Genomic DNA, 26,300 nt, shown 5'->3' on the forward strand with positions numbered 1-26,300 from the left:
TGCCATGTCAGGTCCATTTAAAAAAAACGTTTAATTTTCAAAAAAATACACTGGTAACAGTGTATGACTGTTTGACTTTCCACTGTTGTTGGTAACTAATACATCTTCAGTTCCCTAAAACGGTTAATATGAATCTACTTGACTCCATCATAAATAGCGTCAATTGACTTACTCTTCTAGGAAGCAATTTTTACTGTTAAGGAATGTAGAACCAATAATGATTGATTAAATCCTAAAATTATGACTGGTTATATTGCAATTTTACAGTTAGTGAACTTTCTCAGGGATATTTAAATTGTAAACAAAATTTTCCTTTTGTGAAAAGCTATTCTGTGACATTAGCCCCCTTCCTGTCATCTGTCAGTTTCCAACTGTTAGCTGCAGACCTTTCAGGTAATGGGTTCCATCCCACGGCTCCTATATTAATTCTGTGTTAGGAGGAAGGACAGAGAAAATCCAGAAAGTGGGATTTAAAAGACTAAGAAAATTTGCTTTGCAGAGCAGCAGGCTCTGGCCAATGAAGTTGGTCACCTCTGGGGTCAAAAGGTCACACATCATATTGACCAGGGTTTGAGAAAACCAGGAATAGCTCCCTCCGACTAGTTACTTCCTGTGAATGGAGTTGTATATGGAAACTGCGGAGAGTGATAAAATGCAGAACAGCATGCCTAGCCAGAAGAGATATTCACTTAAACTGTAACACAGATTAGGACATTAATCTTCAAACCAAAATTCAAAAAATATAAAATATAAAGCTTTGATTCATCAGATTGAATCTTCCTAATCCAGTAATTCAGGATTTCAGAAGCATATGTAGTATTTTTCCAAACTTTAGGACAGATATATGGATCCAATCCTGCGAAATATACAATCGCAGGATTGGAAAAGATTGTCTCTTTTCCAGTCCTGTATGTTTTTATTGCTCTATGTCCATGTAAAAGCACACACGCTGTAGAATTCAGTCTTTAAATTTGGTAATTTTCCAGTTCAATTTTGACATCAGCGCAGTGACAGAAAGCAATGCAAGCTAGCCTTGAAAAAACAACATCCTATAAATTGAAGCTCTTTGCAACTTTAGCATAGTGACAAGTCAGGAATGGATTCAGGTTAAAGAATTTGATTTCACTGTATATGCAGTTTTTCATAACATTTCAAAGTGAGTTTCTTACAAATAACTGAATATATTCTGAATTCCTAAATGATTGTTTGCTAGGTTGCAGATGTCAGATATTTCTTCTGTTCTGAATTCCTGTTTTACCTCTGGACACTGAACTTTAAGTGAAGGCTATCCGAAGTTAGTTAACGGTTACTGAAAGCTGTGTGGGTCACTTGTGAAGTGAATTGTTGGCAACATCAGCCTGGCCATACAGAATACAATTGCGCACCTCAAACACACCTCTGTTAGAGACCATTTGAGATTTGGTTTGAATTTAGAGAACTGGGCTGGTTGAAATGAATGCTGGTGGAATGGAATTGTTGGTTTAGTGAGAAGAATGTGCAAGGAAATGCTGGTCTGGGACAGGTGAACGTACTACTTTGTTGAGCAAAATATTTATGGCCATACTGGCTAGTGACTTAAGTGCTTAGGGAAATGTTAGAATGTTTGTAAATGTTAGGATGAAGAGACAAATGTTTACAGAAATGATTATATAGAATTACATAGAAATTACAACATGGAAACAAGCTGTTAAGCCCAACCAGTCTTTGTTGGCATTTATCTTCCACATGATCAGTAGTCCTACTCCTATGTGCTTGCCCTGTATCCATATCTCCTGTTCCCTTTTTCTTCAACCACCTATCCAAACTATTCTTAATTGTTGACATGAGGGGCGATTTTCATCTTTGGCTTGCCCTTTTCTCGCATGAAAAATAGGTGACTGGCTAAGAAAAATCGGGTGGGAACCTTTGACATCCCTTTGATGCCTAAGGCTTGTCTGTTTCCATTTTCAGGTAGGTCTTTAAATAGGCACCCAGCACTCTCTCCCAAACTGGAAGTAGCCTGTTTAAATATGCAAATAAGGGGTCCTTAAATGGACCGATGGAAGCTGCTCCAAAAACGGCCTGGGACATTTTTTTGAAGGAAATTTTGTGGGAGTGCCCTTCCACACTCCAAAAAACAACAAGGCGTGCTGCTGACCTGTTCCCACCCCCTCCCTCAAAAGGCCCGACCCGCTAGCACACTCCATGCAGAAGCCAACCAATTTTCGGCCTTCCAAAACTGGCCAGCTGTAATAGAGTGCCTGTTTGGCACCCAACAGCCCTCCCGACAATGGTGGGCACCACGGATGCACAGTCTATTTCAAGCCTGTTTTGGGTTTAAGTTAAAATTTACCCCGATGGTCTGAGCTTCAATCACTAACTCTGGTAGTGCATTGCACAGCCTCACAACCCTCTATCTAAAAAAGGTTTCTCCTGCTCTCTATCCTAAATCACTTACATTTAACCTTATATCTATATTCACTTGTTCTGGACCCCTAATCTCTGGAAACAATCTTTCTGTTTCCCCTGTCCCACCCTTCATAATTTTAAATACCCACTTTAAATCTCGGTTCTAATGAAAACAGCCCCAAATTCAAATGTTTCTTCATATTTATATTTCCTCATACCGGACAGCATGATGGAATGGAAGAGATGACTGATTATAGTTGGGAGAGATTTTTATGAATATATACTGGAATGAAAATAATATTTGTGGAAAGATTAAATATAAAATAACTTCATATCTAGATTTTAGTACATGTTATTAGAAGATTCAGAATATGGAAGAATGTGACATTATAATTGTGTTGCTCGGGAAGAAACAATGGTCTGCATAACATTTTGGCTTGTCTTGTACCTGATAGGGAGATCACATGTCGCCGATCTTTATGATGGTATTCTACACACCATTGCTAAATGTACCTTTTATTTTACCTGAATTGGAAATGTCGAGGATAAAATATTGTGGTTATGATTTAATCAAGTTGTTACTCCCTTTAGCATGGAACGCAAGGTAGGCTTTTCATATTATTTTTGTTTCTAGCAGCAGTGTGCATCAGACACAGCTCGATCCCTGGTGTGAGGGTATGTGCCCTTGGACTACATCGTGGAAGCCAGCACCATGCAGTCCATGGGCATATACACTTGCCTCAAGGCTTTGTTCATCACTTGCACCACTTCGCTGCATCGATGGAGCCAGATAACGCACTGACATCCCTGAAGTTCTACAAGATCTACTGATGGCACTTCTCTCCTCTTTCTACAGGGCTTCATAGGCCCACCAGGGTTAATGGGGCTTCCGGGGGCGGATGGAAAGCAAGTAAGTCTTTATTTCTCTACATATGCTATATATGTGTGTAACATTCACCATCTGAATTAAAAACTGGTAGGAAACTGTACTATTTTTGGAGCACCTTTTGTCTTAGTGCTTCCTAAAAAGAAATTGGTCTGCAACATCTCCCTTGTTGCATTATTGCATTTACCAATTTTAGCAGCACAATAACTTCCAGCCCTATTTTCCTATAATTTGGATTTTCACCTTGATATCTGCTCTGTCGGTTTCTTCCTTACTACTTAATGTAGGTGGGAAATATTCCCACCAAGTGGGAGTAAGACCAGAGAATAAGAAGGCATAGAATGCGAAAAGCTCAAGTGAGCCATCAGGCTTACTCCTATAATAGACCATGTACAATTTCCACTGTCACGTGCTCCTACTGGCACCACATTCAGATAAGTACTTTTAACAAAACTTACCTTATCTCCAGCGGCCTGTTTAAGGACAGACCTGGACTATCGCTTCCCTCCTGGTCCTTAGGGTTTGGTCATAGTTCCATTTATGAAGCACTTTGTGGGCATAACCCTCTCTACCACCACATCTACCCCTAAGTAAATCTGGAGTTCTTTACTTTTTTTGAAGTTTATTATTTTCCAATCCTCTCTGGCAGTGGTATTGCGATATAGTTTCTTATAGGGGTAAAGAGACTCATTTCCAGCACAGAGAGATGCTTAACAGTGATCATTATTCCAATGATTCTATGGCATAAATTAAGACCAGGTGGAAGTGTACATGGAGGATGAGTGGCTGTAGAGTAACTATTAACACCGCAAACTTGTCTAAGGTGTTTTTACATCTGACAAACCAACAATATGTTAACCATAGCCGCACAAAATATAACTAGAAGTGAACTTCTCCAACAACCGTCCATCTAAAACAGCTACTTCAGTTGTGCAACCTGAAAATGGAGCATATGTGTGACTTGATATTGATTTTGTAACAATAACTGTAGTTTGCTAATGTTTACAGTGCCATATTTTACCGATATGACCCTGAATACTGATCTAAGAAGAAAGGGCGATACTGTAAAATAAAGTGAACAATAAGTATAGCAACAAAGCAGTAGTGTCTTTTGTTTTAGCTATATTACCCTCATTTTACTTGTGCTATAAATTTTTCAGCACAATAACATTTATGGGAAAGTATAAACTAAACTAAAGTGATTTACTTGGCTTGTAATTCATTGTAAAAATCCCCTTCTTTGCCTCTTATTTTGTCTGGGCTTTAAAGTAGAAAATTCACGTCACACTAATATATTAATCCCTTGCGGAGTTGAAATGTAAATAAAAAGTCAGCACATTTTTCGTATAGGTAACAAATTTGTTCTCTTCTGGAGCACATATTGATTTGAGGCCCTTAATTTACGGATGGCGATGGTGTGGGTGGAGATCACATTCATTTCAGGTCACCATGACTCAAAATAAACGTGATTTTGTATGTTCTCAGCTCATATAAGTAAAGTGAAGCTTTTATATACACAAGACACAATATTGATTCTTTCTCAGCATATCATACACCATAATAAAAGTAATTTAGACTTAATATACTGATTTCCTTATACACAACATAGTAATCACTGCTACATAAGGCCTGAAGTTTTATTCCAGGCTAGTTTTGGCCGGGTGAGTAGCGATGTGAGTTACAATCTCATCTGCTGCTCCAGAAATGAGGCCTAGGGTATTAACTCCCAGGGCTCGTTTAAATCCCGTTCCAGGCGGAAAGTCGGCAGGAAGTGGCAGAAAACCACATTGCCTAGACCGACAGCAAGCAGGCGGCAGGATCACCTGCCGGCGCGGTCCTTATGGGTCTCGTGATCGGTGGGGGGGAACGAGTCCATGGCAAGGGAGGCTTCAGCTTTCCTTGTGGAGCCTGGTGGAAACACTCCAGGAAAGTAAAAAAAAAGTTTAAAACTTACCTGTTTGGGCCTATTCTGGCCCTGGATAATCTTCCCCGATGTCTTCACCTGGTACAAAAGCCGCTGCGGCTTCCTACTCAGGCTGCCGAGTTAAAATTGCAGGCGGGTCCAAAATACATCATCGGAACCCGACATGCATATGTGAAAAAGGAGCCCAACGGCTTGGCGGGGTGTCCTTGCTGCCTGATCAGTCGACCGGAATTGCGCCGCCCGCCAAATTGGGTAACGACAAACAAGAGGCATCCTTTACCCTCACCTGAATTAGGAATTAGCCCTTTGCATATGCAAAAAAGGGGCCTAACACCTGTTTGAGGTCCCTATTGCTGGCTGCACTCAGGTAAAGCAACCCCGCAGAACGTCTGCAACAAAAAAAGGTAAGTTACTTACCTCTGAATGCAGAACCAGGAGAAGCAGGAGTGTTCCTCCAGACTCCACTTTTAACCACCCTCCCAATCGCCGCAGCACCCAGAACCTGGGATCCCCGACCCCCGAAACCCCCCCGCGACTCTAGGCTCCCCGGCTCCATGGGCTGCTGCCAGCTGCAACTAAACACACACCCCCTTCACCCCCCCCCCCCGCCTACCGATTCCTCCTCTGAGGCCCGCAATCGCACACCCTCCCCCCACCAAGGGCAGTGATCCCTCCCTGAGGCCTTCACGTACCTGCGGCTCGAACAGCGACCCAATCTTCGTCCATCTTCATTGGGCTCCTCCCGCAGCACCATCTTCATTCTAATGTGGTTCAAGTTTCAATATGCAGCGCACCTCAGACCTCTCTAATAGGACGCAGGGTATGGACCCTGTGCAGGTGCCGAATTTCTAGGCCCCTCTCTTGTTTTAGTACTTGCGTGGTATTCTTGTCTTTTGATGCATAGAATCCTGATTGTATAGTTGTCTAATTGGGAGAGCAAATACAATCTGGGGCATATTTCTCTATGTCTATCATTGGACTGTTCCATTATTACTCATCACGAGATGGAGTGCAAGAGGATCAAGTTAGCCAATAGCAGATCCTTCCTTCTTTCAAGGTGTTTTGCCTTCTTACCATGTAAGATTTTATCCAGGTACTGAGTTGAGAATTGATCACATTTGCCAACTCAACAAACAAGTTCATGTACACATAAGAGTGGAACTGCTGGTCGGAAGACAAGCACTCCACCAACTACTCTACTAGAAAATGAAAACAGGCTCTGATTTATTTTACTTCATAAGACTGCTTATAGTTATAGAAATATACACGTCAATGAAATCATCTCCATGGAGTTGGCAAATTAGTGTACTAGGGGTTTGAACTAGACAGGCGCACTTTGGGTTGTTTCCAAGCTCTTGTCCCAATTCCTCATGGAAACATAATTTGTCTTTATTCTCAAGGAGCTGAGTGAAGCCGTTGTACATCTGGGGACTATTATATTGTACATTCTAGGAGTTTGCTGCAATGATAAACTATGGAATTCTTTTAGAATGGAGGAGAGTTCTGCAATATGATACTAATGTTTTACTGATGTTATTACTAGCACTGTATAATAATATTCAATCTAGTCCCTGTGGTTTATAACAATGGGCCGGATTTTATTGTGAAAATAACAGTGAGGCTAACAGCTCTCACCATTATTTCTGTACAAATTGGACAGTAACTTCCGGCCACTGCACATGCGCAGTTAAACGCGGAAATCTGGAAGTTGCTGAACGAGATACACTGCTCCTCCATAAGCTTTGCGAAAACGAAATCTCGTCGGCTGGCTCCCTGTTCAAATGAATGGAATGGCGTGATGTTCCTGCACTGACGTCCTAGATACGAACTAATCTCACCAGCAAAGGTTAGGGCTTGTCCATTCTGATGTAAGTACCCTTTTAACGGCATGGTAAGTCTTAATGACTGCCCAACAACCTCTCTGGCACTGAAAATTAACTTTAACAAGTGTGGAGACTCATTCCATCAGATTTTAATCGTTGTTGGACATTTAAAAAAAAATTAAAATAAATTTTTATTTTTTTTTACATTTTTCTTTCTCTTTTATCTCTGTCTCTTAATTCTATCTTTCTTACCTTCTTTATTTTGCATTCTGTACCTGATTTGACATTGAATTCGCTATTCTAACTTACACATCCTGGATCAGTCTGCATGGCTTATTAACATGTTTCAGTCTGATTGGTTAAGGGGAAAGGTAGCTGCTTGCCCTGTTCATGATGTGGAGATGCCGGTGATGGACTGGGGTTGACAACTGTAAACAATTTTACAACACCAAGTTATAGTCCAACGATTTTATTTGAAATCTACAAGCTTTCGGAGGCTTCCTCCTTCCTCAGGTAAACATTTACCTGTGGAAGGAGGAAGCCTCCGAAAGCTTGTAGATTTCAAATAAAATCGTTGGACTATAACTTGGTGTTGTAAAATTGTTTACAATTGCCCTGTTCACACAGGTCCCACATACCCTGTAGAGTTCGTTTGCATCTCTAATTTAGAGGAACTTGCCATGCAAAAACTCATAGATTTGCACTTACCCATAGACTTTCTAATGAATGGCAGACACCATTCGTTCGCTGCTCACAGCAAAATCCGGCCCATTATGTTTTTCAGTAAACTATAAGTCTGTTACTTAACACATCATTTAAACATTACCACTGTACTGTCATTGACCTTAATTGACAGCACTGCGTACCTTCAATAAAGAAGCAAGAACTGTAATGTAAATGATGCGAAGAAACATCTTATTGGTGTTCCTAACTGCCCATTGCACAGTACAGTAAACTTCTCAGACCAGGGAAGGTAATTCATTGAACTGTTTATATTTACTTCAATGCTAGATCTAATACAGATTATTATGAATAAATTGTTAGGGTGAATTTGATTAATTTACACATATTTTGCAATGCATTTCATTTAAGAAATGTTTACAAATGATTTACAGATTTTGGTTAGGACAACAGTGGATATATAATATATGTTAAAAGTTGATTCTCTGATTGTTGAAGATCCTGATCAAAGAATGAATATATAGCGCACTCTGCCTGTGATGCCATGCACTGGCATAACATCTTTCTATGGACAAATGAAGGTTGTGTCTGTTTTTAAATATATGTAATCAAGCAAAAATAACCTTTTATATTTTGAAGTTGAACGTTCAGCTGAATAAAGTTTTCCATTTTGCAGTGGTCTAATGTTTATTTTTTCCCTTTTTGCAGGGCATGCCAGGAGAACCAGGGAAGAGGGGCAAGATGGGTAGGCCGGTAAAGGTTTTCTCCATTTTTCTCAGCTGTTCTATCTGAAGTAAAAGACAGCAAATTTAAAGCAAACTTATAAAAGAGATTGACAGATGAAAAGAGGAAAGGGAAAATGCAGTGAGAATTATACAGATGCTTATCATTTATAATTTATAGCTTCTCCATGACTGTCTTGTAGCTTTTAAATTGATAACTTTTTATTTACTAATGGGGACATTAAATTGAAATCAAAATATTGAAATAGCTACATTAATTTCTCCCACACTTTACAAGTTGCCTATTATTAATAATCCACTTTGTAATTCTTAGACAAGCTCCTGAGCCCCAAAAGATGACATAATTACAGTACCAGTTAATTACAATATATGCATGTGCTGACATGGAGCGTGAGGCTGAATGACTCACTATTTTAACATTTGCAGATCAGTGGCTCATATCCTTTCTAAACAAAACCACAGGGGCTGGAGATATGCTGATATAAAACATTAGTGTATATAATACTTTACAGAGCAGCCTTTGTAAGAATAAGAGTCCCAATAAGAAACTGAGACATTTTTATGAGTTCCAACAGTAAAGCTGTGCAAAGCCACACTTGAATTTGCAAATAAATGTTTTTCTTGGATGGGGATTATTGTAGAATGGGAATTCAACATTTGGAATGCAATGAATGGATCAGGATTTTTGCATAATAGGAATGAAATGTTATACATCTGTGCTCGGAGCTATAGAGAGGGGGAATGGGAATTAAACATTGGAAGACTTTATGCTTCATCCAAGTGTTCATTTGTATAGATTCAAATGTTATACATAAACACAAGAATCTTTAATGATGCTAATGGTCATTCAACATCTCCTGTTTGTGAACTATATGGGGTAGTATCCTTGTTTTCACAGATAGAAATGCAATCTGCTCCAGTGTGTTTCTAATCCAGTATGAGCTGCTACTAATTCAGAACAAAGATTTTATGGTCATAGATTAAATATTGTTATGAGATTGTTAATAATTGTACCGTGTGCAAAAATGTAAGATGCACTATGTACAAAAAAAAGCACAAAACAAAAATTGTGCTCCGAAGACGTGACAATAAATGTGTAGCTTAGACACAAGTGATGAAGTCATCTTGGGTGGTATCGCAAAATGGGCAATAGTGAATGGCAGGCATTTCCATTGGAAAAGAAAATCGGGCAGGGTGTAAAATGGGCTGCCAATTCCCGTGGGCTAAATAACTTTTTAAACTAATTGATGGTTTCTGCAGCAGCAGGGCAGACCTGTGGTGACTATTGACTGCTGGTTATTGCTGGTCTTCAATTAACTAATTGATATTTCTGCAGAGGCTAGGTGGCCTTTTTCTTACCTGAATTACATTACTATGTTACTTCAATACGAATACAATACAATTGGGGTTCAGTATAGGTGCAGTAAAATATGTGCATGATGCAAGTTTGGTAATGATAAAGTATGATAACTGCTCATTATAGCTATATCTACAGATTTCACATAGATGCAGTACAAAAGCTGCACCAATGCAAGTCTGGTAATGATGTGTATAACGTTTTAGGTCTAGACAGTCGATCACACAGTGCCCATTTTTCGGGCACTAAACAGTCTCCTAGGCCTCCAATACGGGAGAGCAGGAAGTGCATGCTCATTACGAGCCAGAAGTACGCCGCCCGCCATATTGAATAGGCGAAAAAACAGGCGTCCAGGGCCCGTGCCTGAAACAAATAAGGGGCTGCTCCCCAGAACCCTGGCCCCCAATCATCAGCCCCTAAAATCTACAGTCCTGAACCCTCCAATCATCTGCCTCCCCGGCCCCACAATCCCCGCACCTGACTCCACAATTTCTGGCCCTCGCGATCCCTGACCTCCCTCCCATTCCCCGGCCACATGATTCCCGGATCGGAGCCCTAACCCAAACCCCGGACCCACTTCCCTGAGAGTCGCTGCAACGCTAGCATCAGCCCGATCTTGCAATCCTCTTCGCCGGCAGGCTCACATCACTTTGTCCACTCCATTGAGGCCCGAGTCTCAATATCAGGGGAGCCTCGGGCCTCACCATTCAGGCACAGGGAATGTACCCCCCCCACCCCCCACCTGAACTTTAACTTGTTCCAAGTTCAGAGTTCACCAGATTTTAGCACAATACTTAATTCCCTGAAATTGTGAAAGTTCAGGTGGATAATGCAATAAAAAAGGCCAATAGCATCTTGTGTTATAAATCTATAGAGTACAAGAATAAAGAAGTAATAATGAATTTATAGAAAAAAATGGTTTAAACGCCTACTCTGCCAACTGTGTAATGTTAGGCATCAAAACACGTCAATCTGTGTTTCAGTGTTCCCAGATCAGACATTGAAATGGACATTGCTGCTGCTTTTCTTGGTATATATTAATGACTTGGACTTGAGTGTACAGGGCACAATTTCAAAATTTGCAGATGACACAAAACTTGAAAGGGTAGTAAACAGTGAGGAGGATAGTGATAGACTTCAAGAGGATATAGACAGGCTGGTGGCATGGGCGGATCCATGGCAGATGAAATGCGAAGTGATACATTTCGGTAGGAAGAACGAGGAGAGGCAATATAAACTAGAGGGCACAACTCTAAAAAAGGTAAAGGAACAAAAAGATCTGGGGGTATATATGCACAAATCGTTGAAGGTGACAGGGCGGGTTGAGAAAGTGGCTAAAAAAGCATACGGGATCCTGGGCTTTATAAATAGAGGCATACAGTACAAAAGTATGGAAGTCATGATGAACCTTTATAAAACACTGGTTCGGCCACAACTGGAGTATTGTGTTCAGTTCTGGGCACCGCACTTCAGGAAAGATGTGAAGGCCTTGGAAAGGGTGCAAAAGAGATTTACTAGAATGATTCCAGGGATGATGGACTTCAGTTACTTGGATAGACTGGAGAAGCTGGCGTTATTCTCCTTGGGACAGAAGCGGTTGCGAGGAGATTTGATAGAGGTATTTGAAATCATGAAGGGTCTAGACAGAGTAGATAGAGAGCAGCTGTTCCCATTGGCAGCAGGCTCAAGAACCAGAGGACATAGATTTAAGGTGATTGGCAAAAGAACCAAAGGTGACTTGAGGAAAAACTTTTTTACACAGCGAATAGTTAGGATCTGGAATGCACGGCCCGAGGGGGTGGTGGAGGCAGATTCAATCATGGCCTTCAAAAGGGAACTGGATAAGTACTTGAAAGGAAAAAATTTGCAGGGCTATGGGGAAAGGGCGAGGGAGTGGGACTAGCTGGATTGCTCTTGCATAGAGCCGGCGTGGACTCGATGGGCCGAATGGCCTCCTTCCATGCTGTAACCTTTCTATGATTCTAACGGATGTGTACCCTCATCTGCAAAGCTCTGGGTTGTTGGGGTATCTGCCTTTTCTTTTTGACTTATCCCTTTGCTGAGTCTCTCAAGTATTTTTGGTACTTCTAGACAGACCCCATGGAGAATCTTCTAGTGGGTCAGGACATTCCCCCTCCCTACTTGGCAGCAATTTGTGGACTTTTCTCAGTGGTTCCAGACAAGTCCTTTCCAGGTAATCCTCTCTCTTGTGCCTTGTCACTGACAAAAATGATAATGAGCGCTGCATTAGCTGGAAGAAAACAACGACTTAGCTACGGAGACAAAAGAAAACAATCCACAAACTATTACATATGAGCACATGTCACTGGAACTGGAGAAAGACAGCTGCAGATGTCATTTTGGAAGAGGTTTACATTTGCAGGTGATGTGCAGCTGTGCACCATTGTATAAAAGACTTTCCGAATATACATTGGAAACTTTCAAGACTTTCGTGATGTGCTTTTTAAATTACAATTTATACACTGCTTTTTGAACTACTTTTATTGTACTCAGACCTTACATGGAAGGAGAAAATTTAATTTAAATGTACCAGATATTGTGGACTCTGGGATAGAGGTTTTGACCTCTGGTATTATTTTGAAGATCTTGCAATCTTGTCCTCCAGCCAAGTTGGAGTCTTCTTCGGTGGTAGTGTACCTTGACAATCTTTGACATTTGTGCATTGAAATCTAATCTTTTCTTCTGTCAGTCTACAGGTTGTTAATTTGTTTTCAACAGTCCTGTGTTGTTGAAGTTTTGCAAACTTATTTGCTTTTTAGTCAAGCTCCATATGTGTGATCTTCCTCCGGGTATTAGTTGTGTTACCAGTGTTTCAAATAATTCAATTTGAAATTTGCAGAACTATTTACAAAGATAAACAATTCTGTCTCAGGGAACCATGCCCACCTTTCTCTGCTTCTGGACTCAGATTTTGTGCCTTTACCATCATGGAATAAAGTCACATTAATTTGCATTCATTGGCATAGATTAATACATGTAACGTGACTCATTGAGATAATTAATTTGAATTGATATCCTGTGTGTCTATGCCCTTGATACACTAATACTAGCTGATGGCTCCATCACAGCCACCATGATGGAGATCATTTACTTCATGGTGAACTTTAGTACATGCCTCCCTGATAGGGAGCTGTCCATACTTCCCAAACTGAACTGTGATAGTATGCAACTGGCCAGTAGCGTTCTCTGGTAATGAGAATGCCTCGTGAAACAGATTTACAATGTTGAGATCTATCAACAGGAAAGTAGGTCATTAGCAATGCTGGCATGTTGCATTATGTTAGATATGCCTAGAAATTAGTGTGTGCAATATTAGCATCTGACTGCATACCACATTCTAATGCCATTACTTTGTCTGGTATTTTAAGAAGCATTAACTCATTTAAAATAAACTGATTAACGCCCTTGTTAAAATTGCAAACAAATTCATGTCAATAAATATGTTAGCTTCACTGCTGATTTTGTCATGAAGGTAGTGTGATACACTATCAATATATACCTTTCCTCTTTACACAAATGGACCTGAATCATGTGATGTTCAAGAATGCACAGTACAACATATCAAACCCCATATGCAACCCACAACTGGCTTATCCAATTCACCATTGACATTGTTTGCCCAGTACTGTTGTACTTTTCTATTACTGGATCCAAACATTCTGAATATGTTACAAGGAATAACAGACAAGGAGAAGATCCTGACCAGAGTCAATAGTTGAGGCATTTACTTCAGCTTTTGATATGCCTTCCAAAAATGCTTCATTACTTTCTTGTTTAGCTGCTATTTTTGCCCTCCAGTTTTGTCCACTTCTTTGCCAGGGTACAATTTCTCAGGCACCTGCAGCCCTCCAATAGTTTGTTGAAGTGGCCATTCTTAATGTGTGAGCCTGTTATCGTGAATGTTGGCAAACTCTTTGACAGTGAAGGGCCATTACAACGAAGTCTGATTCTGTTTTCACCCAACATCCACACATGAGCACTTTCTGGCAGAGGTTACTAAACAACCATCTGATATTTCATCTCCTGGATGACCTTCCATCTACCTAGCTGAGGAGTGTTGTGGCCACTTGAGGGGGTCCAACTGGGTACAGTAGCATAGTGGTTATGTTACTCATACAAGTAATCCAGAGGCCTGGACTAATAATCCGGAGTCATGAATTCAAATCCCACCACGGCAGCTGGGGAATTTAAATTCAATTAATTAAATAAAATCTGGAATTAAAATACTAGTAACAGTAATGGTGGCCATGAAACTACTGGATTGTCGTAAAAACCCATCTGGTTCACTAATGTCCTTTAGGGAAAGAAACCTGCCGTCCCGACCCGGTCTGGCCTATATGTGACTCCAGACCCACAGCAATGTGGTTGATTCTTAATCGCCCTCTGAAATGGCCTAGCAAGCCACTCAGTTGTACAATCTCACTAAAAAAAGTCATAATAAGAATAAAACCGGAAGGACCACCCGGCATCGGACCACTAGGCATCAGACACGACAAAAGCAAACCAAGCCCAGTCGACCCTGCAAAGTCCTCCTCACTAACATCTGGGGACTTATGCCAAAATTGGGAGAGTTGTCCCACAGACTAGTCAAGCAACAGCGTGACATAGCCATACTCACAGATTCATACCTTTCAGCCAACATCCCAGACTCTTCCATCACCATCCGTGGGTATGTCCTGTCCCACCGGCAGGACAGACCGACCAGAGGTGGCAGTACAGTGGTATACAGTCAGGAGGGAGTGGCCCTTGGAGTCCTCAACATTGACTCCGGACCCCGTGAAATCTCATGGCATCAGGTCAAACATGGGCAAGGAAACCTCCTGCTGATTACCACCTACCGTCCTCCCTCAGCTGATGAATCAGTCCTCCTGGATGTTGAGAAGCACTGAGGGTAGCAAGGGCACAGAATGTACTCTGGGTGGGGGACTTCAATGTCCATCACCAAGAGTGACTCGGTAGCACCGCTACTGACCGAGCTGGCCGAGTCCTGTAGGACATAGCTGCCAGACTGGGCCTGTGGCAGGTGGTGAGCAAACCAACACGAGGGAAAAACTTACTTGACCATGTCCTCACCAATCTTCCTGTCGCAATTGTATCTGTCCATGACAGTATTGGTAGGAGTGACCACCGCACAGTCCTCATGGAGACGAAGTCCCGTCTTTGCACTGAGGATACCATCCAACGTGTTGTGTGGCACGACCACCATGCTAAATGGGATAGATTCAGAACAGATCTAGCAGCTCAAAACTGGGCATCCATGAGGTGCTGCGGGCCATCAGCAGCAGCAGAATTGTATTCCAGCACAATCTGTAACCTCATGGCCCAGCATATTCCTCACTCTACCATTACCAACAAGCCATGGGATCAACCCTGGTTTAATGAGGAGTGTAGAAGAGCATGCCAGGAGCAGCACCAGGCGTACCTAAAAATGAGGTGCCAACCTGGTGAAGCTACAACTCAGGACTACATGCATGCTAAACAGCGGAAGCAACATGCTATGGACAGAGCTAAGCGATTCCACAACCAACGGATCAGGTCAAAGCTCTGCAGTCCTGCCACATCCAGTCGTGAATGGTGGTGGACAATTAAACAACTAATGGGAGGAGGAGGCTCTGTAAACATCCCCATCCTCATTGATGGCGGAGTCCAGCACGTGAGTGCAAAAGACAAGGCTGAAGCATTTGCAACCATTTTCAGCTGGAAGTGCCGAGTGGATGATGCATCTCGGCCTCCTCCCGATATTCCCACCATCACAGAAGCCAGTCTTCAGCCAATTTGATTCATTCCACATGATATCAAGAAACGGCTGAGTGCACTGGATACAGCAAAGGCTATGGGCCCCGACAACATCCCGGCTGTAGCGCTGAAGACTAGCTGCACCTCCAGCCAAGCTGTTCCAGTACAGCTACAACATTGGCATCTACCCGACAATGTGGAAAATTGCCCAGGTATGTCCTGTCCACAAAAAGCAGGACAAATCCAATCCGGCCAATTATCGCCCCATCAGCCTATTCTCAATCATCAGCAAAGTGATGGAAGGTGTTGTCGACAGTGCTATCAAGCGGCACTTACTCACCAATAACCTGCTCACCGATACTCAGCTTGGGTTCCGCCAGGATCACTCCAGACCTCATTACAGCCTTGGTCCAAACATGGACAAAAGAGTTGAATTCCAGAGGTGAGGTGAGAGTGACTGCCCTTGACATCAAGGCAGCATTTGACCGAGTGTGGCACCAAGGAGCCCTAGTAAAATTGAAGTCAATGGGAATCAGGGGGAAAACTGTCCAGTGGCTGGAGTCATACCTAGCACAAAGGAAGATGGTAGTGGTTGTTGGAGGCCAATCATCTCAGCCCCAGGACATTGCTGCAGGAGTTCCTCAGGGCAGTGTCCTAGGCTCAACCATCTTCAGCTGCTTCATCAATGACCTTCCCTCCATCATAAGGTCAGAAATGGGGATGTTCGCTGACAATTGCACAGTGTTCATTCCATTCACAACCCCTCAGATAATGAAGCAGTCTGTGCCCGCACGCAGCAAGACCTGGACAACATCCAGGCTTGGACTGATAAGTGGCAAGTAACATTCACGCCAGACAAGTGCCAGGCAATGACCATCTCCAACAAGAGAGAGTCTAACCATCTTCCCTTGACATTCAACAGCATTACCATCGCCGAATCCACGTCCATCAACATCCTGCGGGTCACCATTGACCAGAAACTTAACTGTACCAGCCATATAAATACTGTGGCTACGAGAGCAGGTCAGAGGCTGGGTATTCTGCGGCGAGTGACTCACCTCTTGACTCCCCAAAGCCTTTCCACCATCTACAAGGCACAAGTCAGGAGTGTGATGGAATACTCTCCACTTGCCTGGATGAGTGCAGCTCCAACAACACTCAAGAAGCTCGACACTATCCAGGACAAAGCAGCTCACTTGATTGGCACCCCATCCATCACCCTAAACATTCACTCCCTTCACCACCGGCACACTGTGGCTGCAGTGTGTACCATCCACAGGATGCACTGCTGCAACTCGCCAAGGCTTCTTTGACAGTACCTCCCAAACCCGCGACCTCTACCACCTAGAAGGACAATGGCAGCAGGCACATGGGAACAACACCACCTGCACATTCCCCTCCAAGTCACACACCATCCCAACTTGGAAATATATTGCCGTTCCTTCATCGTCGCTTGGTCAAAATCCTGGAACTCCCTTCCTAACAGCACTGTGGGAGAACCTTCACCATACGGACTGCAGCGGTTCAAGAAGGAGGCTCACCACCACCTTCTCAAGGGCAATTAGGGATGGGCAATAAATGCTAGCCTTGCCAGCGACGCTCACATCCCATGAACGAATAAAAAAACTCCTGCCCCACTAACTAAGCACAACTACATGTTTGCTTAGTGCTGCCTTTATACCCAGCCCATCAGTGAAGCTGTGATTAGCTGCTTAACTGTTATTGTAACTGCACAGTGAATGAGTGCCTTAACATTCTACTGACATAAAGTTAAGATGCTATGGATCACAATATTCAGTCTTAATGGATGGGTGATAAGTGTATCCACTTACCACAGCAAAACTGTAAAGTGCCTTTACTGCTGACACTCCAGAAATAATCCGTTAGTCACTAAAAGCATTCCTAGTTAAATAAATTGACATTTAAAAGAGAATCTGATTTCTTTAAAGCTTGGGTAATTATATAGCCCAAATATTGTCAGATCTTAGTATTCTATCTATGCGAAATAGCCATTCTTTGTATGTAATCGTGACCAGTGAGTATGAACTGGCTATTTCACCATGTGGAACAATTCTGTCCTTATCCAATGTCCACATGTGCACTTCTCTGTAGGGTGTACTGCATTGTGGTCAAGAATAGGATAACCTTTACTGTGTCTTTCTCCTTCCTGAGGCCAATCATAGCATCTTCATTATTACCCAATCTGAGACCAGGGTTTAAATCTGGTACCTACATATTGGGAAATATTGGGAAGACTGAAGCCATTGTCTTCGGTCTCTACCGCAAACTCCGTTCCCTAGCCACCAACTCCATCCCTCTCCCTGGCCACTGTCTGAGGCTGAACCAGACCCTTCACAACCTTACAGTCCTATTTGAACCTGAGATGAGCTTCCAACCTCATATTCATTCCATCACCAAGACTGCCTACTTCCACCTCTTTAACATCTCCCGTCTCTGCCCCTGCCTCAGCTCATCTGCTGCTGAAACCCTCATCCTTGTTTTTGTTATCTCTAGACTTGACTATTCCAATGCGCTCTTGGCCAGCCTCACATCTTCCACCTTCCATAAACTTGAGATCATCTAAAACTCTGCTACCGGTATCCTAACTTGCACCAAGTCCCGTTCACCCATCACCCCTGTGGTTGCTGATACATTGGCTCCCGGTCCAGCAACGACTAGATTTTAAAATCCTCATCCTTGTTTTCAAATCCCTCCATGGCCTTGCCCCTCCCTATCTCTGTAACCTCCTCCAGCCCTACAACCAACCGAGATCACTGCGCTCCTCCAATTCTTGTCTCTTGTGCATCCCCGATTTTAATCGCTCCACCATTGACAGCTGTGCCTTCAGCTGCCTACACCCTAAGCTCTGCAATTTCCTCCCTAAATCTCTCCACCTCTCTACCACTCTCTCCTCCTTTAAGACAGTACTTAAAAGCTACCTCTTTGGCCAAGCTTTTGGTCACCTGTCTTGATATCTCCTTATGTGGCTCGGTGTCAAATTTTGTTTGATAACTCTCCTGTGAAGCGCCTTGGGATGTTTTACTACGTTAAAGACACTATATAAATGCAAGTTGTTATTGTTTTTGTAAAGCTTAGTACCACACCATGTGACCATCAGGTTGAAATTCATAGATAACAGCTATTTGACCTTGTCACATCTTCAGTGAAAGTGTTTGCTGTTGTAACCTTTAACCTTACTATTAGCCAGAAGGTAAAACAAGATTGGTTTGGATTAATGTTTTTTGTTGTTTTTTGTGTAATAAAGTCATTGAAGGAGATACTAGTAGGAACAATACTCTCTTTTTCCTATATCCCCGCAGTGGGACATTGGGCAGACAGTTTCACCTCGAGTAGAAGATTGGCAAAAGTCCTTTTGTTTATCTGCACAACGAGCATTTTCAAACAGTTCTTGAATTTGTTCTAAAATCTGGACCTCAGCCAGGGAGAATTCAATCCTATTTTTGGATGAAAATAGCACAGAGATGGAAGTATGCCAGGACTTCCTGGACTCTTTTCCTGGCAGCTGAGTGTTACTCTTTATTCCAATAGGCATGTGCCACAGTGAAATAAATATGAAAAGGAAAGAGTCAGAGAAAGAATAGTGAAAAGGACTGAAATACAAGAGAATAATATAAAATTGAATCTATGAATAGGATGAAAGAAATAATAATATAGGGATCAAAAAATAGGAGTGACAAAAGAATATTTAATTTTGAGATTAAAAAAGCATTGAAGGATAGAAAGAGACAGGAAGTGTGTGAATTGGACTAATTGCAAGTTCTCCATTCTGATATTTTAGATTTTTAAGTAATAAATTTCCGTTGCACTTTGTAACGTAGGAAGATTTGATTTAGAGAAGAGTCAGATTAATGCATTCCTTATCCAAGCATAACAGCCCAATGTAATTGAGACAGAGAAAAACTACAAGTACTAAAAATCGGAAATAAACAAAGAAAACTTTTGATTACACAGCAAGTCAGACAACGTCTGAAAGCTAGGCTAATAGGGATGATTCTTATATTTAATGTTATTCCTATATTTAAAAAGGGAGATAGAACAAGTCCAGGGAACTAAAGACCAGTTAGCTTAATGTTGGTGGTAGGAAAGATAATGGGTTCTTTACTCAAAGATGTAATAGAAAGACATCTAGAGAATGAAAATATAATAAAGAGTAGTCAGCATGGATTACAGAAGGGAAAGTCATGCTTGACCAACCTTATTGAATTCTTTGAAGAAATAACAGAAAGAGTAGACAAGGGTAATGCAGTAGATGTAATATATTTGGATTTTCAAAAGGCCTTGAATAAGGTACCGCATTGTTGACTCATTGCTAAGGTCAGAGCATGTGGAGCCAGGGGACAGGTAGCAGAATGGATAGCAAGTTGGCTACAAAACAGAAAACAGGGAGTAGGGGTTAAGGGTAGCTACTCAGTCTGTCAAAAGGTGGGAAGTGGTGTTCCACAGGGATCGGTAGTGGGACCACTGTTGTTCACAATTTACAAAAAACAATTTGGATTTGGGAATCAGAAGTACAATTTCAAAATTTGAGACACCAAATTGGGGTGTGTAGTTAATACAAAGGAAGAATGTGTCAAAATGCAAGAGAACATTAATAAACTTGCAGAATGGAATTGTAATTGGCAAATGAATTTCAATATAAATAAGTGTGAGGTAGTGTATTTTGGTAGGAAGAATAAGGAGACCACATACTGCTTGGATAATAAGAGTCTAAATGGGATAGAGAAGCAAAGGGATCTATGGGTACAGATATACAAATCACAATGTGGCGTCACAGGTTAATAAGGCCATAAAAAAGATAAATCACGCACTAGGGTTCATTTCTAGAGGGATAGAATTGAAAAGCAAAAAAGTTACGTTAAACCGGTATAGAACCTTGGTTAGACCACACTTGGAGCGTTGTGCACCGTTCTGGTCTCCATATTATAGAAAGGATATAGAGGCATTGGAGAGGGTGCAAAAAAGATTCACAAGGATGATACCAGAACTGAGAGGATGAGCATGAGTACCCCCAATATCCTTACCAGGAAAGACTGAACAGGCTGGGACTCTTTTCTCTAGAAAAGAGAAGGCTGAGGGGTGACCTGATAGAGGTCTTTAAAAAGCGATAGGGTTGATAGGGTAGACGTAGAGAAAATGTTTCCACTTGTGGGTGGAGTCCAAAACTAGAGGTCATAAACATCAAATAGTCGCTAATAAATCCAATAGGGAATTCAGGAGAAACTTCTTTCCCCAGAGAGTGGTAAGAATGTGGAACGTGCTACCACAAGGAGTAGTTGAAGCAAATAGCATAGATGCATTTAAGGGGAAGCTAGGTAAGCACAAGAGGAAGAAAGGAATAGAAGGGTATCCTGATAGGGTTAGATGAAGTAGGGAGGGAGGAGACTTGTGTGGAACATAAACGCCAGCATAGACCAGTTGGGACGTATGGCCTGTTCCTGTGCTGTAGTTTCAATGTAATTCTGTGATCCTGCACTCCCAGCGGGGTGCTACACTACTGGGAGTACAGGTTGGAGAATTAAGGCTAATCTATGGCACACACTACCATTGAGTACTGCTTCCCACTCAGCACAGGATCATGGAATCGCCCTAATGTTTCTTTCCTATTTTTCTCGATGTTGATTTGACCTGCTGGGCATTTCCAGCATTTTCCATTTAGCCCAAAGTAATCACTTCCCATAATTTTCACTGCATGAAACGAATATTCCAAGCAGACAATTTCTTGGAAATGCATTTTGTTGATGATTCTGAAAAAATAAAACCACAAAAAAAAATCATATTTAATAACACAAACTGGAATTTCTTGCCATACTTATTCTTATGACTAAAATCGTAGCCTAGCCAGAAAATACACAGACCGAATTTAGAGAGAAACTGTGAATACTGGAAATCGAAAATAAAAAATGTAACTGCTGAAATCCAAATGATTCTCCTTCAAAACTTTCTCGAGAAGTGGAGGTTGGGGAGTATTTTGGAGGTGAAAAAGTGACACACTGTAGGACAGGGTTATCGTGTGTCATTTGCACTAAATTTACTACTAAAATTATTCCATTGCTGGAAAAAATACCATGGGGCCTAATTTTCAACCCCTCTACTGGGTGGCAATGGGACGGTAGCACAATGAGAATAGCACATGCCCGCAGGAAACAGGCAGGAGCCTCATTAGCCCATTCAAATTGGGGGTCCTGTGGCATCACTAGGACCCCGATCCAATTTTGAGGAACCAATGGGACCGCTGCAGGCCACTCAACAAAAAAAAAAATTTAAAAGAAGTTTTTAATTGACTTTTGTGGGGTCAAGAGGAGCATTAAAGCCCCACAGAAATTGAGCCCCGTTCCCAATGCCTGACCATCTAGGGCCCTCCCCCAGGATCGACTGTCCACTCATCTGGGCTCCATGGTGGAGCCACCAAATTTCCTGCCTCTTTCTATCGGCAAAAATAATTCGGGCCTCAAACTGCTTCCTTCGAGCAGGCTTGAGATTCACTCCACCCGCCTCCTGCCCTTTGGAAGTGGTTACATGAAAATCGACCCGATGGGTATAATTGGAAATAAGTTTTGTTTTTTAAGCTGCTATTAATTTAATAGAAATATAATTACATATTGAAGAAGAAAAATATTAAGAGAATGGGGAAAGAGTAGGAAAATTGAATTAGAGCAGATAGCCCAAATGTGGAGCTAGCACCAGCACAAGCACGATGGACTGAATGGCCTCCATCTGTGCTGAAACTTCTGTGATTCTGTATTGGTCTTTGGAGCTTATTATTTTATTAAAAATCCCATACAGTGCATCAACAATTTGTTTATTGATCTTTTCATGGCTGTGGGGGACAGACATAATGTAGCACAGTTCAAATATTTGTTGCATCTGCTCAGACTCAACAGATTCTGTGTGGAAAGAAGAACAAGTAACAGGGAGTCCAAACAGCAATCCAGGGAATTAAAAACATGGAATAATTGCTGATCGATAAGATGTTATACTTGGTATCTAAAATTTGTTACTGGAAACTCACCAATGTATGTTCCTCTCCGCATCCTAAACATTGTTCCCATTGAACCCAGTTTGTAGTTTGACTCTATTTACACTGAAATTAACTTTCATTGTGCTGTACTTGTCCCATTTGTGAACAAGGCAGAAATGCCGTCCAATCTTATTTAGTTCTGGAGTGTCATTTTTGCACATCGAGAATGTCATCAGCCCCTGCAGCTGAAGAAAACAGCTCCAAATTGAACATCTACCCCGTTCCATGCATCAGGGTAAGAGGCTGAGCAGGCAACCTGGTCCCAGGCACATACCAGAAATGCTCCAGTTGCTAGGAGCTGCGCATGAGCGGCCCAGATTAACTTCCTCATTTATACTTTATAAACCACTTCCATGTCTATTCGCCCTGCCTGATGAAGGCTTAAAACATTTGTCTAACATCCCTCTGTCTGCTCTTTTGTTTCATCTGTTGTTTGGTGTGCAAATGTTATCTTTGTAATTTGCAAATGCACCCACTTCATGCTTGTGGCTCATTTTCAACATATGACACGTAACTAACGACCATTTCTAGATGATTCCCGTGTGGACAGATTAAGTGTGCTGGCTGGCTGTGGGGTTTCACTGGCAGCATCCTGGGATTCTGGTAGCCCTAGACCTCCTTCTAGTATGCATTGTGATGACTGTGCAGCTAAGTCAGCCACATCCAGTGCTGTCGTGGCTCTCTGCTTGCTTTCTGGCACAACTATTGTTACTTGCAGAGATGCTTGATGGGCCAGATATGGCATTATCTTGAGTTAGCCACCTGATCTGTTCCTAATTGACTGTGCATGGCTTGGCATGCTTTTGCTGCAGGGCACTCCTTCAGCAAATCCACAGATCTGCGTGAGAACAAAATTTCAGGTAGTAATGGAGTCTCTGAGTCCCTACTTCGAGGTTGTCTCTCTGGACTCTCCCAGCTGCTAAAATCAGCCAAGATTGCATCTTTATAATTTGAGCTTGTGACTGTACGCACTCAGCTAGTGGACTACTCCATACTCCTTGTCAGACCGTCCAGTGTGTTCTGCATGAACCCAACTGACTCATTTAGATAACCCTGCTGAGACAACAATCTCCAGTTGTAAGCAGGCCCTGTGAGTTTAGAATCCTTAGGAGCTGGAGGAGAGAAAGAAATTGTGCTGGACTTCTGGACAGCAGGTAGTTGGCCTTTAACAGAAGTGACCACTTGTTTCCTCTCACCTGTGATTCTGTAGTGCTTCCTCAGTCTTGCTGTCCATATCCTCTGGGGTTTATGTAGCTGTGTTGGTTCTTAGCAGAGGTGGTGATAGTTATGCAGGATGCTGATCAGCAATGGTTTGCTTGCAGACAGTGGGGTCAATTTTAATTTGATGAAATCGGCATTAACGGGTCAGTAACGGCCTTAAAATGAGGACCATAGTCTTACTGCCCCGTTAATGCCAATGATCAGCCCGTTGCCACTTTCACAAGGGCCATACTGCTGGCCGGCTGAAGCCCCTGCCTGCTTCAGGCAGTAGGCTTCTTTTAATATGCAAATCAGTGGTCCTGTGACATACTTGGAGCCCAATTGCCATTTCAGGATAGAACTGGTTGGAGCCTGTGACATGCGCTCAGTTTGGTGCTCGCAGCTCGCCAGTTCCATTTAAATGACGTCCAGTCTTTAAATTGCTCCGGCCTCTTCGCCCCTGGAACAACTGAGCTGCCGGCGTGTTCCACCAGTCAGCCACTCGTGTTAAAATCGATTCCAGTTCGTGTGGCAGGAGTCCATTCTTCCATTCCTACCAAAGCAGAAGAGAACAAAATGTAAACATTCTGCCTTAAATAAGCACATTCAAGTACTGCATCTATTGATTGATACTCTCTATGATGTTCTGAAGTTGAGTATGCACCTTTGTGACAGTTTTTCAGTGGGACATTACCTAAGATAAGCAATATGGTACCAACCATGATTTGTGAGATGCCTCCAGCTTCGCCATTCCCCAATCTATCAATGCTCTTCCAGTCTTTGATTTCCAGGGTGGTCACTTCAAAATAGGATAGGGAATTGAGATGTTTGGGGTCACCACATGTGTGATTCTATGATTACATGCCATCTTGTTCTCAAAGCAGATGAAAAGATACAAATATTGAAAGTACATAAAGTATTGAGAATGTCATACAGCTGCGCAGCTTCAGGGCTATACTGTATATTAGAACTTTGAGATGCATATTCCTTGTGAGAAGTTCTTGCAAGAATTGTTGTACACACAACTTGCCATAAGCACTTGGCAATTGTAAATAGACCATACATCCCAAGTATCACCATTCATATGAAACATACCTTGGGCTACGTCTGTTATGCTAAGACTGAATCTGTTACAACTCAGTATCTTACAAAGTAAATGGTTGAAATAGTGATTAGAGATAAATGTGTTGCAAGTCCGCTTGTGCCAAGTGTTTGTCATGAATAATAGTGTTGTTGACTTATTTTAGCAGGGATGCTCCTGCTGGCTGCACAAAAATACTGTGGGCCACTGCCGGCCCATGCTCGCACCCCCCCCCCACCCCACCATGTCGATTGGGCCTCAGGCCAACGTCTTCAAGTGTGTGTTTGGGATCCTGCCGCTCATTTCACACTGGAAACCGGCGCATGTTGCATTTCTCCCCAGTGATATCTGAAATTGTGTTCCTTTCTCAATTCTTATGGTCCATCATGAAAAATTCACTTCCTTTGAAAGCTTTAGGGATAGATTTGCTATCCGTTGATTGTGAATGGGCAGAAAATGTAGCCTAGTACTATACAATTTTTATGCTCACAACAGATGCCACTGTGCTGTGGTTCAAAAGATAGTTAGGAAAATGTTGAGATACATTTTAATAACTACAAATACAGCCTCAAAAGGGGATTATATGAGTTGGGTGTAACTGTCAATTTCTTTCCTCATGCTGGCCTTGCCTCTAAGCTTCACACATCGGCAAAAGCTTATTTGTCTTTCAATTGGTTCATTCTAGTCTTTGATCAGATAGAGAAACAACTCTGGTCCTCAGCTGATTAATACATGTAAAGATTTAATTACATGTTCTACAGTTTATTGTCACATTAGTCAAGTAGATCATACTGGAACATTGGAGGTAGTTTTCCACATTGGAAGTAATTTTCCAAGTATGTTTTGGCAGCTAGGCGCCTCGCCTGCTGCCAACACGTATTACATAATTTTGTGTGTGGAACATAGATTTCAATGGATGGAAAACTGTGGGAGTACACATGCGATTTTCTGATACATGCTGGCAGCAGGCAAGGTAACCCCTTTGCAGTGCATACTCAGAAAATACCCTATAATTTCTGTCCTAGTTTGGAACTTGGGGGATGGGGGGGCCAGGAGCAACACAAGGTATTTCAGGTTGCACATTATTTCCCACTGCTACATGGAATTCTCTTACCTAGATGATCTAAGACAACTGTCAGGCTATACAAACAATATAGGATAAACTCAGTGATCCTACACTCCTAGTGACTCTGACTCTGACTCTGGCCTCTTGTGCATCTCCCCCTACTTTCATCGCATCTTTGGCAGCCATACCTTCAGCTGCCTAGGCCAAATGCTCTGGAATCCCCTCCCTAAACCCCTCTGCCTCTTCACCTCCCTCTACTCTTTTAAAACCCTTCTTAAAACCTGCCTCTTCGACCAAGCTTTTGGTCACCCCTCCTGATATCTACTTCTGAAGTCAATGGTAATGAAAATCGGGA

At 42.2% G+C, this 26,300-nt stretch overlaps 1 protein-coding gene across 2 annotated transcripts in view; it reads left to right on the forward strand.

The window, feature by feature from the left end:
- The window catches only part of col27a1b (collagen, type XXVII, alpha 1b), a 524,608-nt gene that overhangs the window by 237,235 nt on the left and 261,073 nt on the right, over positions 1-26,300 (forward strand). For both annotated transcript variants that reach the window (XM_067969899.1, XM_067969900.1), the window contains exons 11-12: positions 3,245-3,298; positions 8,411-8,455. In XM_067969899.1, the coding sequence (XP_067826000.1) occupies positions 3,245-3,298; positions 8,411-8,455 (99 nt within the window). The remainder of the gene's footprint in view (positions 1-3,244; positions 3,299-8,410; positions 8,456-26,300) is intronic.

The sequence above is a fragment of the Heptranchias perlo genome, chromosome 31 (assembly GCF_035084215.1).
Source record: "Heptranchias perlo isolate sHepPer1 chromosome 31, sHepPer1.hap1, whole genome shotgun sequence".
Taxonomy (NCBI): Eukaryota; Metazoa; Chordata; class Chondrichthyes; order Hexanchiformes; family Hexanchidae; genus Heptranchias; species Heptranchias perlo.